This window comes from Callorhinchus milii, unplaced genomic scaffold, assembly GCF_018977255.1.
Source record: "Callorhinchus milii isolate IMCB2004 unplaced genomic scaffold, IMCB_Cmil_1.0 Scaffold2, whole genome shotgun sequence".
NCBI lineage: Eukaryota > Metazoa > Chordata > Chondrichthyes > Chimaeriformes > Callorhinchidae > Callorhinchus > Callorhinchus milii.
The window spans coordinates 71,594,052-71,611,806 of NW_024704743.1; the positions used below are offsets into that span (position 1 = coordinate 71,594,052).

The window sequence follows — 17,755 nt, forward strand, 5'->3', positions numbered from 1 at the left end:
GAGTTTCATACCCAATGACCATGAATTAATCCATTTGAAATAATCCGCCTACTATTTTGGGCCGTGCTACAATACCTCTTATACCTACAGGTACTGTAATATCCTCCTCAACAAATAACAGCAAGAAACACAATAATCTGTAGCAACTAAAAGCGCAATGTGAGCACAATGCAAAGATCTTCAATGGGTTAATTATCACCAGAAAGAAATGCTCCTGAATTAATGTGAGAGTCTCAGTCCATTGTCAAAACACATTCATTTTGTTGCAAACCAAATTCATTTTTTCTCATCCTTCTGCTCAATTCATCTACTGCTCATGTAAGGATGAATGATAAAGAACCTCGGATTATCCAAGTAACAGCTTCTGAAACAATTCCCTGGTTGTACTAAATACATAGCTTTTAACCCCTTATAAACCAAACACATTGTGCTGGGAATTCTTCCGACACAAGTTTTTACCAGGCCAAACATCAAAGGATGCCTCCTGCATATTTCCAATTAAGATAGAAGATAGGTGTAGCTTTTCCCAGACACGAACACCTCATGAATATTTCCAATTAGAGAGAGACGACAGACCTCACCAAATACAAAGGTTGAGCATCCCCCATCTGTCCATGAGAGATATGAACAATTCATCAAAGAGATTCAGGACCTTTACATCTTTTACAAAGGACTGACCAGTTATTGAGGACACTGCAAACTAATGATAAAGCAAATCAATCTGTATACCTGCTACTAAGAACAAAGATGCAATTTAACATGAAGTTAAGGAATTTTTATTGAGGACCTAGGTGAAGGCCATTGGCCTGGAGTACAAGTGCACCACCAAGGTTGAAGATGGTAGCCAAGGAAACAAGATAAATCAAGAAGAAATAGTTAAATGCAGACATCAAGCCAAGGTGTTAAAAGCCTGTAAGCCACAGCCTGAAGTGGCCTCCTTCAATGCAGTCATTTCTATGAGTTTGGTTTGTAACAGGAAGGAAGACTGAGAAAGATAGGGAATTCCACAGACTACACATAGGGAGGGCACTATACTCTGTTTGGAGCTTGGAAGAAAGAGGAAGAAGCAATGACTATAGTAATACTGATGAAACGGAGGAAGAACAAGAAGTGGAATAAATTATGATGGAGCTAGAAAGATGAGTCTAAAAGTTTGCTAGTATTTGCTAGCAAATGACAAACTTTTTTTTCCATGGGAAAGTGCAGGTAAAATGCTAAAATAATCTGCCACATATGGTACAAATGTGGGCTGTAAAGGATTATAGGTCTCGGGGAAATTAAATATTTGGTACAAAAGTAAAAAGCAAACCAGTGACGGGTTGCAACAGCAATGCAGGAGATTTGAAATTAGCTAATATTGTTTTTTATTTTTTGCGAAGATCATCAAAATTAGAATTATCAATCACATTTGATATAGTGCCTTATAATAATAATAATCCTTGTATTTGATATAGCACCTTATCACATCTTCGAGAGGTGTTAAAGCGTTTCACAGAATAGACTGTAAAGTGAATTGACTGCACATTGTGCAGTGATTGTGTGCAGGGGGTGGGTCAGTGTGAAGGGGAAAATCAGTCTGTACACAATACAGAGAGATTTTAGCTCTGAGAGAAAAAGAATGAGAGAGAGAGAGAGACTGAGACAATGATTGAATAGAGAGAAACTGAAAGAGAGAGAGAGACAGAGACAGGGAAAGAGAGAGAGCGAGAAAAGGAATGAGAGAGAGCGAGACAGAGAGAGAGGGACTGAGAAAGAGACGGAGAGAGACTGCGCCTACCATGTCGTTCAGATGTCTCAAAACACTTCACAGGATTTTACTGTGAAGTGAGGTGACAGTATATTTATAGGCAAATGCAGCAGCCTCTTTGCATTGAGCTATGTCCCACAAACAGCCATGTACACAGTGAATGACCAATTTTATATGGCGGGTTGTTGTCCAGTCACCGGAAGAAACTCCTTTCTCTTTTCGAATAGTGCTATGGGATCTTTAATGTCCATCTGGCAGTTTGTATCGTCTGAAGGATTGCACCTCAGATAATGCTACACTCTCCTAACACTACTCTGGATTCCCTAGACGATGAGTTCAAAGATCCGACATGAAGCTTCAATCCACAACCTTCTGCCTCAAAGGCAAGAGTGCTACCAACTGAGCCAGGGTGACATCCAAAATTAAGTCATATAATATTGACAGAAGAAGGAAGATTTAATTGATGACACTGAAGTGGTATATGTTGGTTAGACTTGCAGGAGATATTAAGATTTGTGCCATGAGCAGGTCACCAGTATCTCAGGAACAATGATTCAGCTCTTGCACTACTGAAGGATGCTGAACTGAGGGTGTTGTAAGAGAATTGTTGGTTCCTACAATGTGCCATTTGAAGAAAGTTGATAAATGTAGAATTGAACCACCAGCAAAAAATGTGCAAAGTTGAATGATGATTGACAACACATTGAGAGAAAGGACATCACTTTCCTGAATCGATGGAAATAGAGAATTGACCATCAACTACAGCTCAAACAGAGGAATTTAAGAGGGAACTAGATAACCACTTAAAACTTAGTGGAATAAGATACAAAAATAGTAACTTTATCAGAAGAGCGAAAAGCATAGTGCCAGGCCATGCCAAAAGTATCTAAGTGATCATACATTAGATCAGAACATCAAGGTACTAGATCTGAGACCTGATGGCAGCTTCAGAACATAAGGGCAATGGAAAGTAAGGAGAAATCATTTTTTCTGAAGGATGTGATGAACTTGAGAACATTACTAAGGAGAGAAATGAAGTAGGAAAAACTGGCAAAGGACATGAAGACATTCTGAAGTGCATCTCTTGAGAACAATAGGAAAAATATCAGAACGAAAAGGCTTATTTGAAACTCCAGGAAGCAAAGGTTCCAACAAGCATGAAAAGATTTTGCTATTAGTGAAACAGAATGCAGAATAGGAGAGATTTTTTGCCAAGATCATCAAAATTAGAATTAAAGAAAAGTGAAACAAAATGCCAGATTTCCCTTAGGAGAGATAGCAACAGAAAATTCAGGATGACAGAGTGCCAGAAGGCGGATTGGCAGATGTTTTGAGTCATCTTGGCAAGGGACAAAACAAATAAGAGCTATAAAGGCAGGAATACAACAGTTGATGTGTCCTTTTCAATAAAGATGGGTTTAACAGCTGTAATAATGAATGTACGGAGGTTAAGAGCAGAGATGCTGTTGGCTCAGAATGTTTTGGATTAAGACATCTACAAGAGGAAGGTCAATTAGGAACCATGAGGAGTAGCCAAAAAAGCAATGAGGGAAGACATTTTCCATGTCAATTAGAATATACATTGTTTACTTCCTTTACAAGGACATGACGGGCCAAATGGCATCCTTTTGTGCTGAAAATGTATATATTTTCATGTTTGTGCAGAAAGAGGGATCAAAGGAATAGAAGCAACATTTGACCAAAAAAAGCAGGAAAGAATTCTCTACCAACATCCCAGTCAGCTGATTTGTCACACAAGGAAACAAACTGATCCTTAGATCAAAGCACCAAGAATATTTGACTCAAAGGAAAAGTGGTCTTCTTTCTTTCCCCCTTCCCTTCAGCCTGAATATATTTTAAAATATTGTTTCTTAATAAGTAAATATTCTAGGTCACTGAATGAAGTTCCTGCATTAATAATTAAATAGAATAAAGCTTCCTCTCATAAGCCGAGACTTTGAGCTCACAGACTAGGCTGAAACATGCAGTACTGGGGGAGTACTGCAATGTTGGAGATCATTGGTAATTCACTTCATGGCTGTTTGTGGGACACTGTGATAACCAACAAAAACCGAAGCCGCTGGGAACACGCAGTAGATTAGGCAGCATCTAATGAGAGAGGAAAGTGAGTTAATGTTTCAGGTCGATGAACTTTCCTTTGAGTCAAATATTCTTGGTACTTTGATCTAAGGATCGGTTTGTTTACTTGTGTGACAAATCAACTGCCTGGGACATAGTTAGGTCATTGAAAGGTCATTGACCTGAAACGTTAACTCACTTTCGTCTCTCCATAGATGCTGCCTAACCTGCTGAGTGTCACCAGCGACTTCTGTTTTTATTTCAGATTTTCAGCATCTGCAGTATTTTGCCTTTTGTTTACTGTAATGTTCAAATTGACTGTCATATTCACCTACAAAATACACAGTCACTACACTTTACAGTAAATCCTATGAATAGCTTTGAGACCTTCTCCAGATGCGAAAGGCACTATACCAAATGCAAATGCAATGTGCTATCCTTCAGATGAGGCATTAAACCAAGATCCTATCTGTTTGTTTATATGGACATCAAATACCTCATGGCACCACTTAAAACGAGAAGGAAGTTTCTTCTGCTATTCTGGCCAACTATACTCCAAATAAAATTGGTCATTCACTTCATGGCTATTTGTGGGACATTGCTGTGAAAAAATTGGCTGCCATGTTCACCTACAATTACAGTCACAGAAGAACACTTTGAAGGTCTCCTACACATTTCAACATCATAAGGCACTATATCAAATGCAAAGATTATTAAGTTAACACAATTTGTAGGCAGAAAAGTTCTGGCCATTGACTGCTAATTGTGAAACTATTGAAGTCGTTAAGTGTTATAACTGGAGGTGTCAGCTATACCAAAGTTGGCAAAGAGCTAGTATCATCAAGCAATCTTTGACATGGTATGAATCTTTAACAGGTGAGTCAAATAAATATTTAATTTTCCTAAGGCATTTAATCTCCTGATGATAAATAGACAGAGATCACTACCTATTTGAGACTGTACCACTGACTAGGTATAAGCAGTTTGATTCATTTTGAGGGTAACAATTTAAATATGCTTTACAATTAGCGTCCATGTTTTCAGCCACTATCGACCAAATTGCCTCATTCCTCCCTTCTTGCCTCCTCTTTGCCTGTTTTCAAATCAAAACGTGAAGACTTTCCTCTTAAACCGTGCCTTCAGTTACCTCCCCTCCCTTTCCAGTTCAGCTTCAAACCACACCACTGTTAAGTAATCCAAGATGCTGACCACATTTTACTTGACCCACTGCCTCCACTTTGTCTCCTCCAATGGTTTTTATTCCAACCTTTGCAGGATTACCTGTTACAACTAATTTCTTACAACTTAATATGCACAAGACAGAAGCCCCCTCCTAGTCTCCTCCTTATGTCTCCTCACTTCCAATTCTGACCTCCTCAACCTCTCTGAACTCTCTCAAACTCACTGATCCTTGTCCACCAATTCAGTTCCCACCCCCCTAAAAACAGCCATCATCACCCCCATCCTGAAAAAACCTTCCCTGGATCCATCCCTACTCTCCAGTTACTGCCCCATCTCTAACCTCCCATTCCTCTCCAAGTCCTGGAATGAGTCGTCGCGTCCCAGCTCCACTCCTTTCTTTCTTTCCATTCCCTCTTTGAACCCCTCCAATGTCGCTTCCGCGCTGCCCACAGCACGGAAACAGCCCTGGTCAAAGTCACTAATGACATTCTGAACATCTGTGATCAGGGCTCCCTCTGCCTCCTTGTCCTCCTCGACCTCTCTGCCACCTTCGACACTGTCGACCACTCCATCCTCATACACCGCCTCTCCTCTTTAAGTATTCTTCGGGGACCTGCCCTTGCCTGGTTCGATTCCTATCTCGCTCACCGTCTCCACTTTGTTGCCTCTCTAACGGTTTCTCCTCCAGCCTCCACACTGTCACATCTGGCGTCCCCCAGGGCTCTGTCCTTGGCCCTCTCCTCTTTAATATCTATATGCTCCCCTTTGGTGACATCATCCGCAGATATGGGGTCAACTTCCACATGTATGCGGATGACACCCAACTCTATCTTTCTGCCTCCACCCTCAACTCCAGGACCACTGCTGTCCTGACAGACTGTCTGTCGGACATCAAGTCCTGGATGAGGGCAAATTTCTTACAATTGAATGTGAACAAGACTGATGCCCTCCTGATTGGCTCGCGCCAGCGCCTCAGCACCTCAGGCTCTGGCAGCATCAACATCCACGGTTGCACACTTCAACTCACCGCCAGTCAGGAACCTCGGTGTCTTGTTCGACCCTCAACTGTCTTTTCTTCCCCACATCCAAGCCATGACCCGCTCTGCCTTCCCTCACCTCCGTAACATCGCCCGACTCCGCCACTACCTCACCCCTCAGGCCACTGAAACTCTTGTTCATGCCTTCATCACCTCCAGGCTCGACTATGCACACGCCCTGCTTGTCGGCCTTCCCAACTCCTCCCTCCAGACTGCAGATAATCCAGAACTTTGCAGCCCGTGTCCTCTCCTGCACCAAACTCCGTGACCCCATCTCCCCCATTCTCGCCCAACTCCATTGGCTCCCTATCCTTCAAAGGATCCAGTTCAAGATCCTGGTCCTCACCTAAAAGCCCTCCATGGTCTCGCCCCACCCTACCTCTGTGACCTCCTAACCCCCTACCAACCTGCCCGCTCCCTCTGCTCAGCCGGCTCAGGCCTGCTCCACGTCCCCCGACCCACCCGGCCCACCATTGGCAGGAGAGCCTTCAGCCACTCTTCCCCCAACCTCTGGAACTTCATCCCGCAATCATTCCGCCTCACCCCCTCCTTACCCTCCTTCAAGTCCTACCTCAAAACCCTCCTCTTCGACCATGCCATCGGTCACCCCCCTTCCCCTCCCCTCTCTTCTCCCCCTTGACCCCATCTCGGGTCTGAAATGCTGTACACTGTCCAGCGCCTTGGGACGTCCTCCTGACATGAAAGGTGCTATACAAATGTAATCTTGTTGTTGTTGAACCAAAACACAAATGGATTCAGTTTGATCCTCAGCACACCTTCCTTCATCGCTTGTTTCCTTCCTCCCTCCCTTCGTAACATTTGCTATGTAACCAAGACCGATTAACTTAATCTTTGCCACAATGCCTGCCTCTGCCCTTACCTCACATCAAATGTTGCTGAAAACCTCAGTCACACGTTTATTAGCTCCCAAATCAACTTCAAATGCATTACCTTGTTCCACCATCTATAAACTCCAAGTGATACAAAACTCCAGTATCCACTCCCCGTCTCCCAATGGATCAACATCAAGCTCTTCACCCTTAGCTATAAATCCCTTCACTTCTTAGCATCTTCGTACCTCTCTGATATTCTTCCCCACTCTCCTGCTCGCCCGCTCCGTTTGGCTACTTTGGGGCTGCTGGCACTCCCTCTACAAAACCATTGATTGCTGAGTCTTCAACAGCTATACCTTCAATCTTTAGAACTCCATCCATCTATCCCTTCTCTCACTTCCTCTCGATCTACCATTATTTAAATTCTGCCTAAACACCTACCTCTTCAACCACACCCTATAGTCAACTCTCCACTGCCCCTTGCGCCGCATTCAACCCATCTCTGTGAAGTACTCTAAATGGTGATTCGACATACAATATAAATTGAAGTTACAAAACACGTTTATATGATGTCTTTCATTTAGGGAAGATATCTCAAAGCGCTTAACACTGCTAGCTGGATAACCAAGCTGGGGATAAAAGCAGGAGGGGGAAGATGACTGAAAGCGCCATCAAGTTATTATTGTTCTTCTGACCATTCAACCTGACTGAGATTTCGGTAATAGAAACATTTCTTATTACATTAAAGTTGATTTGTCTCAGCTTCACATTCACTTTCTAGTAGGGGAGGTTTGAGTTTGGTGAAGTTCAACTATTGGAAAATTACCTTCCACCACTATTCCTTGATCCAAAGCACAGCGGATCATGTAGAAGGCAAAAATAGCTTAATTTGTAGGTTAATTTGATTCTTTACTCAGTTGATGGGAGTTATTTCTGCTGGTCAGCAAGTGTACCGAACAGAGCAAAACCTTGTTCATATTTCAAATGGACCAACCTGGAAATACACATTTCATTTTGAAATAAGTAATTCAAAAATTGAGTTAAGTCCAATAAATTGCTGTCAGGTGACATGTCATTGAAAAAATCTTAGAACCATATTGGCTCATCAGCTTCCTATAGACATTTGTTGTGATGTAGTTAGTACAATCCGAGGTCATTGTTCCATAGTAGGGTTCACTGATGTCTGGAAAATGAAACAGAACATAATAATTTGTGGAATGACAAGAGGGTACATTGCCCATCACGCTGTTCCCCAGGTGAGATACCACTGCAATCAGTGTTGATCTATTATTATAGGTGTCAGCCTGGCTCAGTTGGTAGTATTCTTGCCACCTCTGAGCCAGAAAATTATGGGTCAAAGCCCCATGTTGGGACTATGAGCTCTTAGTCTAGGCTGATATCTCACGCCCTGCTTTGTCAGGGATATCGTCCTTTGGATTTGATAATACACTGAGTCCTGGTTTGTCTATTCAAGTGATGTTAAAGATAGAACTATTAGAGAAGGGAGTTTCTTGGACAAGAATCCTGCAGATAAAATTGGTCATTCACTTCATGGCTGCTTGCAGGATATTCTTGAATGCTAATCAATGCTGAACGTTACTCAACTTCTATTTTTGCCTACAAGTACACAGTCAATACATTTTCCCGAAACTTTGAGACACTATTGGCATTATAAGTCTGATATCAAATGCAAGGATTAATATTCTCCGACCCCCAGGACCAATATGATTCTATTTTCATATTGTCCTGAGTTTACTCTTTAAGATGCATCAAAAAGTGTTCCAGTTGTCTTTTGAATGAATATGTAGCCTTTACGGTTCAATCACTTAGTACTGGTTTATTGTGTAAGTGAACACTGAGAAGGTGAGAAGTTCCTTCTAAACAAGGTTCAGCTGGCAGCCTCTTGATCACTTATCTCTTGAATTCAATCTCACCTTCTCAAACCCTGCTGAAACTAAACATGTAATTACCAGGACTGTGTGTCTATCAATGTTCAGCCAGTTCAACCTTGGCTCAGACATTTCAAATGTTGTCCTATTTATTACCATTCCCCCTCTGTTATGTTGCCTCGGGTAAGATTAGTCTTCTAAAATCCATTCCGCACATCACCTTTCTGGTTTGTTTTTGTCACTGCTATGCCCTCACAATCTCCTGCTCATAATCCAACTATTTTTGTTTAAACTGCATCTGGAAAGGCTTAGAAAAGCTGAAAGATAAAAAAAAATCAACTATTTTAAAAGTAAAAATGATAATACTAATAATCCTTATATTTTGTATTGCACCTTTCATGTCTGGAGGTCTCTCCACAGCTCTTCACATGATGTATCGTAAAGTGCAGTGACTTTACGTTTTGTGGGAGAATCGTGTCAGTCAATTTTGACACAGAAATATCCCATAAACAGCCATGGAGTGAGCGACCAATTTTATTTGGAGGATTGTTGGTCAGCACACTGGGGGGAAATTCCTTTCTCTTTCAAATAGTGCAAATACACAAGCAGTCACACGGAGGGAAATTTCCATGTCTATTTGCCATATATATGTGGATCTCTCAGTCTGGTTTGGATAATCTGAAGCATGGTGATGGGCTCAGCATGTGTAAGACATCTGGCTGATCAAAAACAAACACTTGCACTTTCAATTGTCAACCCATGAGGTTTTAGTATCCATGATCAAATGATGTATTTCTCCATGATCTGAATAATATTGCGCATTACACTGACAGCAATCTTACATTTATGGTACCATTTCTTTGCTGAATTTGTTACAGGGAGAATAATATGATTTCTCTATTAGAGCAATATTTACCCATGATGATTACTTAATAGTTACCAGTGACGGATACAGGCATTAAATAAACATTTAATTTCAGTCCAGCTGCTTTGCCCTAATTTTTCTGTAAATATTCTCCAAATGTATTGAGGGTTGTTCTGTGCCTATTTTCTGCTTCTCATTCTGTACTCCTGAAGGGAACTTGACTGATTTTCCTTCTACTGTGGTTCATTCTCAAGAGTTCAGATCGCCTTGCAGTCCACTGACCAAGTGGCTATTTGTGAGCCTAAACAGTAAGTGTTGGCGGGCTACTCCAACCATTGGGGCCATCACAGTGCAAACCTGTCCACAGCTAAAGTACATATACACACACACACACACCTTCACACAGGTGCCTTCCATCGGTGGTCTCTGGATAGACATGAGGGGCAGGAACTAAGTCTGATTTTTACTCTCCCCAAGGATGCTGAGGCAAATTTTAGCTGCCAACCCAAATGAAATCAACTAGCACAGGGTTTGAAACTTTCAATCTTCTAGTCTATAAGGCTTAATGTTCACTGGCCAGTGGATCTTTGCTCACTAAGTTAACTGAGAGAGCTTGAGACATGCACTATCGTTTAGGGAGAAGTTTGGAAATAAAATGAATAATGATAAATCTCAAGAATAAAAATATGACATACACAAAAACATTCAAGCTTTTCTGGTTTATATTAAAAGTATTCCAACTCTGCTTTATTTAAGGATGACGAAATGCGGGTAATGGGCTGTAAGTTACACAATTGAGCTTTATGGCTCAGAACTGTCATCTAGGCACGTTTTTTCCCAAACCAACTAAAGCACGGAATTCAGATATAGTGCTACATAATTTTGACATGATGTGTATTGAATTTTGAATTTGAACCAACTTTCAGTATGTGTTTTACCTTTTTATCATGGCTATTAATGTTTATACTTTCTCTGTCACTTGTACCAAAAGATTCACTGCAATAAAAATGTAATTCTGTATGATACAGAGAATCTGTGAATGGACTGCTCATTATTTTCATAATGTCTACTGAAACAAAATAGAGAACAAAACATCTTATGTGAATTTTGAGCTTGAGTGATTTTAAGCTTTGATTACAAAATGCATAGCTGAACTTACCTTGAGGATTATAGAAATAGTAACACTTAGGACCATCGAGGTTAGGTATGCAGGACCTCAGGTTTACATTTCTAATACTCGTTAAAGTTACAATTTGCGGCAGTGTGTGTTTATAACCCCATTAAAAGTGTATAATATCAATGTCAGTAATTTTATGTACCATGGGAATTTTATCACTCTTCCTACCGTCATTTCACCTTTAAGTTTAACCACTTCACCAACTAACATATTCAGCATCACAGGTTTTACAAGGGTTAAATTGTGATCACATTAACTGGCAGCTGAAGTTATGATGAAATGGGCTACGCAGTGTCACAAATCGCAGTATTGGGAATAGAGTTGGGGAAGCTCACTCTCCAAGTCTAGATCATATCAATTCTACTGAAAGGATCTCTAACTTAAAACCGCATTTTCAAGCCCAATATGTAGGGTAACAAAATGCTATTTTATAATGAGAAGTAAGGATTGGATTGATAAGTGCATCAATATTAGTAGCATTGAAAGGATTAAACTTAAACAACACTAACCGCATATGGTTAATATTATCTGTAACATTGGAATGATTGGTTTGTACATAGTTTTATCTTAAGCGGGATTTGCTCTTGTCAGAATTGATTACACGGGAGCTCTACTGCAATACGTGGTGAATGATGTATCACTGAAGTAGATGTTTATTAGCAATGTACGCCAAAGCTTGCTGACATCCCACTAATGAAGAGAAACTCTGCCTGACATCTGTTTTGTACATTGTACAAAGATATAAAACAAAAAATCAAAATAGTTAAATACAGTATAGAATAATGTTTGGCCAGGAGTGTGTTAGGAGCCAGAACCTTATCTGAAATTCCAAACAGCATCTGATATGTTCTGAGTTTAGCTTATGGCCTTTATATCATTCGACACTGTACTAGCAGCAGTGTTTCACTTCATTTAGTGGGAAGTCAGTAAGATTTGGCGTACATTGAATTATGTTAATAATCATCTACTTCAGTGATGTGTCATTCACCACGTATTGCAGTGTTTTGGACGATATATATAAGATATGGAATTTCGCAGTTTCCTGGAAAGTTAAGAGTTTGATGCTATTGGAAGAAGTCAGCATGTCAACCTCAATGTTAAAGGTATTTTGCTCTTGTGTGCTGTTTGTTACTGCGCAGGGGAATTATACATAGGTAAAAATATATAATTGTTACCTATTATGTTATGTAGATTCACAGATCTCCACTGCAAAGCACCATTCTTAGAGGTAGGTTATGGTCTACTATTTGCTGATGTCCCAGATAAAGTTAAGGCTTGTAAGTAATAATCCTATCCACTTGATTTATCAAGATGTGTAATACTATGCATATGCTATGCACAGATTATCAAAAAATAGTCCTACTATAATACGCCATATGATGAAGTCCTAACTTAATACTCAGAAATGCCTAATTATGTGTTGTTGGACCAATTTTATGAAACCCTGCACTGTGATTGTTTTTCTGTAAGATACTGTATTTAAACAGAGAAACACATTTTTGCCATAAAAGACTACATGAAAAGCACATTGATAATTGGTGAACATTCATGTGGTGTATACTCTTGCCTGTGTCAATGCCCCCCAGGTTTTTCAAGTCAGATCAGAAAGCTACATCATTAGTGCTACACAAAACCAGTGTAGCATACAGAAACCTCTTAATATGTGAAAGCTCAGCTGAAATACCGAAAGTCCATCACTAGTTTCTTAAAAAATTATTATGCCAGATAAGGATTGCCGTCCACAAAAAGTGAAAAATATGGCTTATTTACACCTGTCAATTTAATTTAGCAACTGAATGCAAATTGAAATTCAACTGATTCTCCTATTATTAAAGCAAATGTTTTATTTATCATCACAGGTTTTAAAGATTACTAATCTACAACAACAGCTTGCACTTATATAATACCTTTTACATAGAATAAATGGTTCAATGAGCCTGTGATATTATAGTAAGAAAGAAGGAAGAATTAACGGTTTTGACCTATAGCGCAGGTAAAAAGATGATATTTGGAAAAATAAATAATTATTAATGGCAGATAGTTAGCAAATCTAATAGATTTTTGGAAGATTTCCAGAGAGGAGGGGTGCACAAATACTCAAATACCTGTGACAAATACTCAATACCAAAATACTGACAGGAGTCATAAAAATGTTAAATTTATCTGCAATATTTGTCCATTTAAAAGTTTAAAATTATCAGTGGCTTCACAGGATGATTTCTTATATTTGATGGGAGTCCTGTAGCTCAGTGGTTAGAGCTTGTTGTGCAAGCAAGAGACCTGGGTTTGATTCCTAGCAGGGCAAAACCTTGGGCAAGTTTCCTTACTCCACACGCCTGATAATAATCCCTCAAGAAAAAAACAATAATAAATTGGTCACTTCAATCCACGACTGTTTGTGGGACACTGCTGTGTGCAATTGGCTGCCGCGTTTCACCCACAAACATACAGTCAATTCCCTTTACAGTATATTCTGTGAAGCGCTTTGAGACGTCTAGAAGACATGAAAAGCGCTATGTCAAATGCAAGAATTATTATTATGATTATTACAGTCAGTTTCGGATAAGGGTCCTGGTGCAGTCAGGTAGCTGGGGGAAAAAGTAATCTGCCACCAAGAGTGAAATGAAACATGAACTATCATGTCGGGAAATGAAGGTTCAAATCAGCAGTCGATTTGAGGGGAAAAGAAAAGATATGGAAGGGGTTTTACTAGAGCTTCTCTAACTGAGATCAGTTCTTCTCCACAAGTCACCCCTTTGTCTGCCACAACAGCATTAGTGTTTGATAACTGCTTGACTTGCCCAAAACAACCATTGCTTTTGAATGGTAATGAATGCTGTAGTGGTTTGGAGCTGAGGGCAGTAATTACAGTATTACCATTGTAAACGGTGCAAGGGAATCATAATCCTGCACTAAAATTATACATAGATTGGATATGTGCTTGTCTAAACAGCGGGTAGAAAAGTTATAAAACTCATTAGCAGTTACAGCTGCATGAATGCCTATTTACACGCTGCACACTTAAACTGCTTACTTTTATATCCAGTACTTGAAAACCTCAACATATTGCCTTCCAAAATACAGTGCATACAGTATTGTAGAACCACAGTAACACCGAACCCATTCCAAAGCATTCAGTGTAGTATTTGGGACTCACTTGTCTAAACAATGACACGAAATGACTTGTGGAAATCTTTGCAATCTGAAGCTTTTTCATACACTAGTTTTTTATACAGTAGGACAGCAGCTCATCGCACACACTAACAGGAGCCGCAGAGGATTGCACCTCAGTGTAGATCGCGTGCAAAAATATATATAGATATATATATATCTATATATACATTGTGCTTTAATGCTGTGGTTCAAAATAAGAGGCAAAATACAAAACGGGGTGAATGTATATCGTTCACATTTGCAGCGTGATACCGACAGGACTGAAACTCGTTCGGCTTTGCCTGAAACCCTGACCCAGACGGGGGGTGAGGGGTGAGTTAACAACGGGGGAGTGTAAGTGTGATTGTGAGCTGCTTCCCTCTCACTATTGGCTTCACTCGCCTCCCGTGTAACACTGACCTACAAGAATCAAACGGCAAAAAGTCAAAAGGGGTTTTTTTCACTGCAGATCGCAGCGATGATTTACTGAAGATTACTACACACACACACACACAGCACACACACACACACACACACAAAACCCTCAGTGGTTTGGGGTGAGATTTCTGACCCCACCAATCCACCGCAACGCTTCCAGCCTTTCCTTTTGCCTCTTTTATTAAAAAGGCAAAAAGAAAAAAAAGCCTTTTGTTACATTTTTAATCGTGAAGGTCACGTGAAATCCTAAGGGAATGCTCCGGCTCTCAATCTTATTGCTGGCCAAAGGGAGGGTTTGGGGATGGTGGGGGTGGGGATGGTGGGGGTGTATTCTCCAGGCGGTGTTAATGCACCTGCTACACTCCCCTGTGCAACATCCATTCAAAGAGCATATTAATGCACATCGGCAACATCAAAGCCCCCAAATGCTACATCCAATCTGTCATAGCCAGCAAAGCCCCCCCAGTCTGCCCCACTCTCTGTCTGTCTGTCTGTGGCTCTCTGTCTGTCTGTCTGTCTGTGGCTCTCTGTCTGTCTGTCTGTCTGTCTGTCTGTCTCTGGCTCTCTGTCTGTCTGTCTCTGGCTGTCTGTCTGTCTGTCTGTGGCTCTCTGTCTGTCTGTCTGTCTGTGGCTCTCTGTCTGTCTGTCTGTCTGTCTGTCTGTCTCTGGCTCTCTGTCTGTCTGTCTGTCTGTCTGTCTGTCTGTCTGTCTGTCTGTCTGTCTGTCTGTCTCTGGCTCTCTGTCTGTGGCTCTCTGGCTGTCTGTCTGTCTGTCTCTGGCTCTCTGTCTGTCTGTCTGTCTGTCTGTCTGTCTCTGGCTCTCTGTCTGTCTGTCTCTGGCTCTCTGTCTGTCTGTCTGTCTGTCTGTGGCTCTCTGTCTGTCTGTCTGTCTGTCTCTGGCTCTCTGTCTGTCTGTCTGTCTGTCTGTCTGTCGGTCTGTCTCTGGCTCTCTGTCTGCCTGTCTGTCTGTGGCTCTCTGGCTGTTCCCTTTGCAGAGAAAAAGACAATGAGAAAGTCAGAGCCATCAGCTGAACCTTTCACTGAACGCCCCCACTCTTTGTTCTCCCGCACCAGATGTTGTCCATTACAGCTGGGAGGGGGGGAGGAGGAGGGGAGTGAGGAGGGGGAGGAGGGGAGGAGGGGAGTGAGGAGGGGGGGAGGAGGGGAGGGGGTGAGGAGGGGGGAGGAGGGGAGGGGAGTGAGGAGGGGGGAGGAGGAGGGGAGGGGGTGAGGAGGGGGAGGAGGGGAGGGGAGTGAGGAGGGAGTGAGGAGGGAGTGAGGAGGGGGTGAGGAGGGGAGGTGAGGAGGGGGGAGGGGGGGGAGGAGGGGAGGAGTGAGGAGGGGGTGAGGAGGGAGGGTGAGGAGGGGGGAGGAGGGGGAGGAGGAGGGGGTGAGGAGGGGAGGAGGAGGGGAGGGGTGGGAGGAGGGGGGAGGAGGGGAGGGGAGTGAGGAGGGTGGGAGTGAGGAGGGGAGGGGGTGAGGAGGGGGGGAGTGAGGAGGGTGGGAGTGAGGAGGGGAGGGGTGAGGAGGGAGTGAGGAGGGGAGTGAGGAGGGGAGTGAGGAGGGGAGTGAGGAGGGGAGGGAGTGAGGAGGGGAGGGGGTGAGGAGGGGAGGGGAGTGAGGAGGGTGGGAGTGAGAAGGGGAAGGGGCTTCTTTGTGTGTTCTCACCCACCTGAACAACTGGTCCCTTTGCCTCTGCCGTTCTGGCACTCGGCGCTGGAGAGCGGGTTGGCGGCCCGAGCCCCCGGGAGGCTGTTGAGGGTGAGCAGAGCGAGGAGGGGGAGGCAATAGCAGGACAGAGCCGAGGGCGAGGGTCCGGCTCCGGCTCCGGCTCCGGGCAGCCTCCGGGGAGGCGGTAACAACTCGGGCATCACCGCGGCCGTCTGGAGTGTGACTGTCAGAGGGGCTGAGAGAGGAGGGCAGTCCCGGTGTGAGGAGAGAGAGAGAGAGAGAGAGAGAGCGGTGCACTCACTCACTCACTCACACTCACACTGCACAGAGCGTCTCCTCACTCACTCTCTCTCTCTCTAAGGGAAGCTCGTCCTTCCTGGAGCATCACCTCCTCGCAACATCCATCCTCTCTCGTTACTGCTGCACGATCCCGACTCTTCTCTGTGTCACTCTCTCTCTCTCTGTCACTTCTCTCTCTCTATCTCTCTCTGTCTCTCCGACTCTCTCTCTGTCTCTCTCTAGCTCTTTTCAAAGAGCCGCACAGACATGATGGGCCGAATGGCCTCCTTCTGTGCTGTATAATTCTATGATTCTATGATAATCAAAGTAGCTATTGATATTTCTTACAAATAAGAGACACCACATACAAGTAGTTCATTACCTGCTCTACCACATCCTGCTACTGTAGCCACAAGTTCCAAAACATTATGGTATAAACTTTCTAACCATCTAATGTCTACTTTACCTGTTTTATAAAGTTCTTTCGCACCACCATTTTGAAAACGGATCAGTCATTATTCTGGGCTATTCTGTTCAGAGTATCTACAATTTCACCTGAGTGTCAGTCAGTCATAGATAGTGTGAGCCTGGCTCCATTGTTGGAGATACCATCCTTTGGATGAGACATGGCTGCCGCATTCGCCCACAAATCACACAGTCACTGCACTCTACAGTAAAAACCTGTGAATTATTCCTCCTGACGTTATACCAAATGCAAGGATTATTATTTTTATTATACATCATCATGGCTGGATTTAGCCAACAGTGAACAATGAGAGGATGAATATCTGTAATACATTCACAGGCCATTAGATTGATTTCTGGTATTCTGGCATTTGGGGAAAAAACTTCTTCTAATCTCCTGATGCACAAAAGTTTCTCCCAATTCTGAATGTCAGTTTTCAATATAGTCACTTCATGCGGAAGAAATATTAAATACCAACAGCAGGGTTATGGGCTTGCTGGATGAAAGGACCAAGTTAAACCTTCCAAAACTCCAGAAATATAATTTTATTCCACCTCAATGCTGAATGGGAATGTTTGAGAGAAATGGCGGAGATAGAACAGAATAATTAGTTTGAATTGTACATCAATGTTATAGGTGTGGTAGCACCTACCACACCTACCCCGTACAAGGCAGGCAGGTGTATATACAAGAAGAGGACTGATTGCCAGGAAAGGTGTTGAGGCCAGGACACTGGATGCATTTAAAAATCAGCTTAGTACTGTGATGGGAGTACAGAAACGCGGGGATTCTGGAGTGGTGTGATCAGATAACCTGAAAGGCCTTCTTCATCTAACTAATCTTGTGTTCTTGTGATGTGGAGAATAATAATAAAAATATAAATCCTTGCATTTGATATAGCACCTTATCATGTCATTGAAACATCTTAAAGGGCTTCACA

General features: G+C 42.4%; 1 protein-coding gene across 1 annotated transcript in view; it reads right to left on the bottom strand.

Annotated features, from left to right (window-relative positions):
* The window catches only part of LOC103181241 (tomoregulin-1), a 115,022-nt gene extending 98,666 nt beyond the window's left edge, over nt 1-16,356 (bottom strand). Inside the window, exon 1 of the mRNA XM_042332388.1 lies at nt 16,072-16,356. Coding sequence (XP_042188322.1) covers nt 16,072-16,270 — 199 coding nt within the window. The 5' untranslated portion in view covers nt 16,271-16,356. The remainder of the gene's footprint in view (nt 1-16,071) is intronic.
* Nucleotides 16,357-17,755: the final 1,399 nt, after the last annotated feature.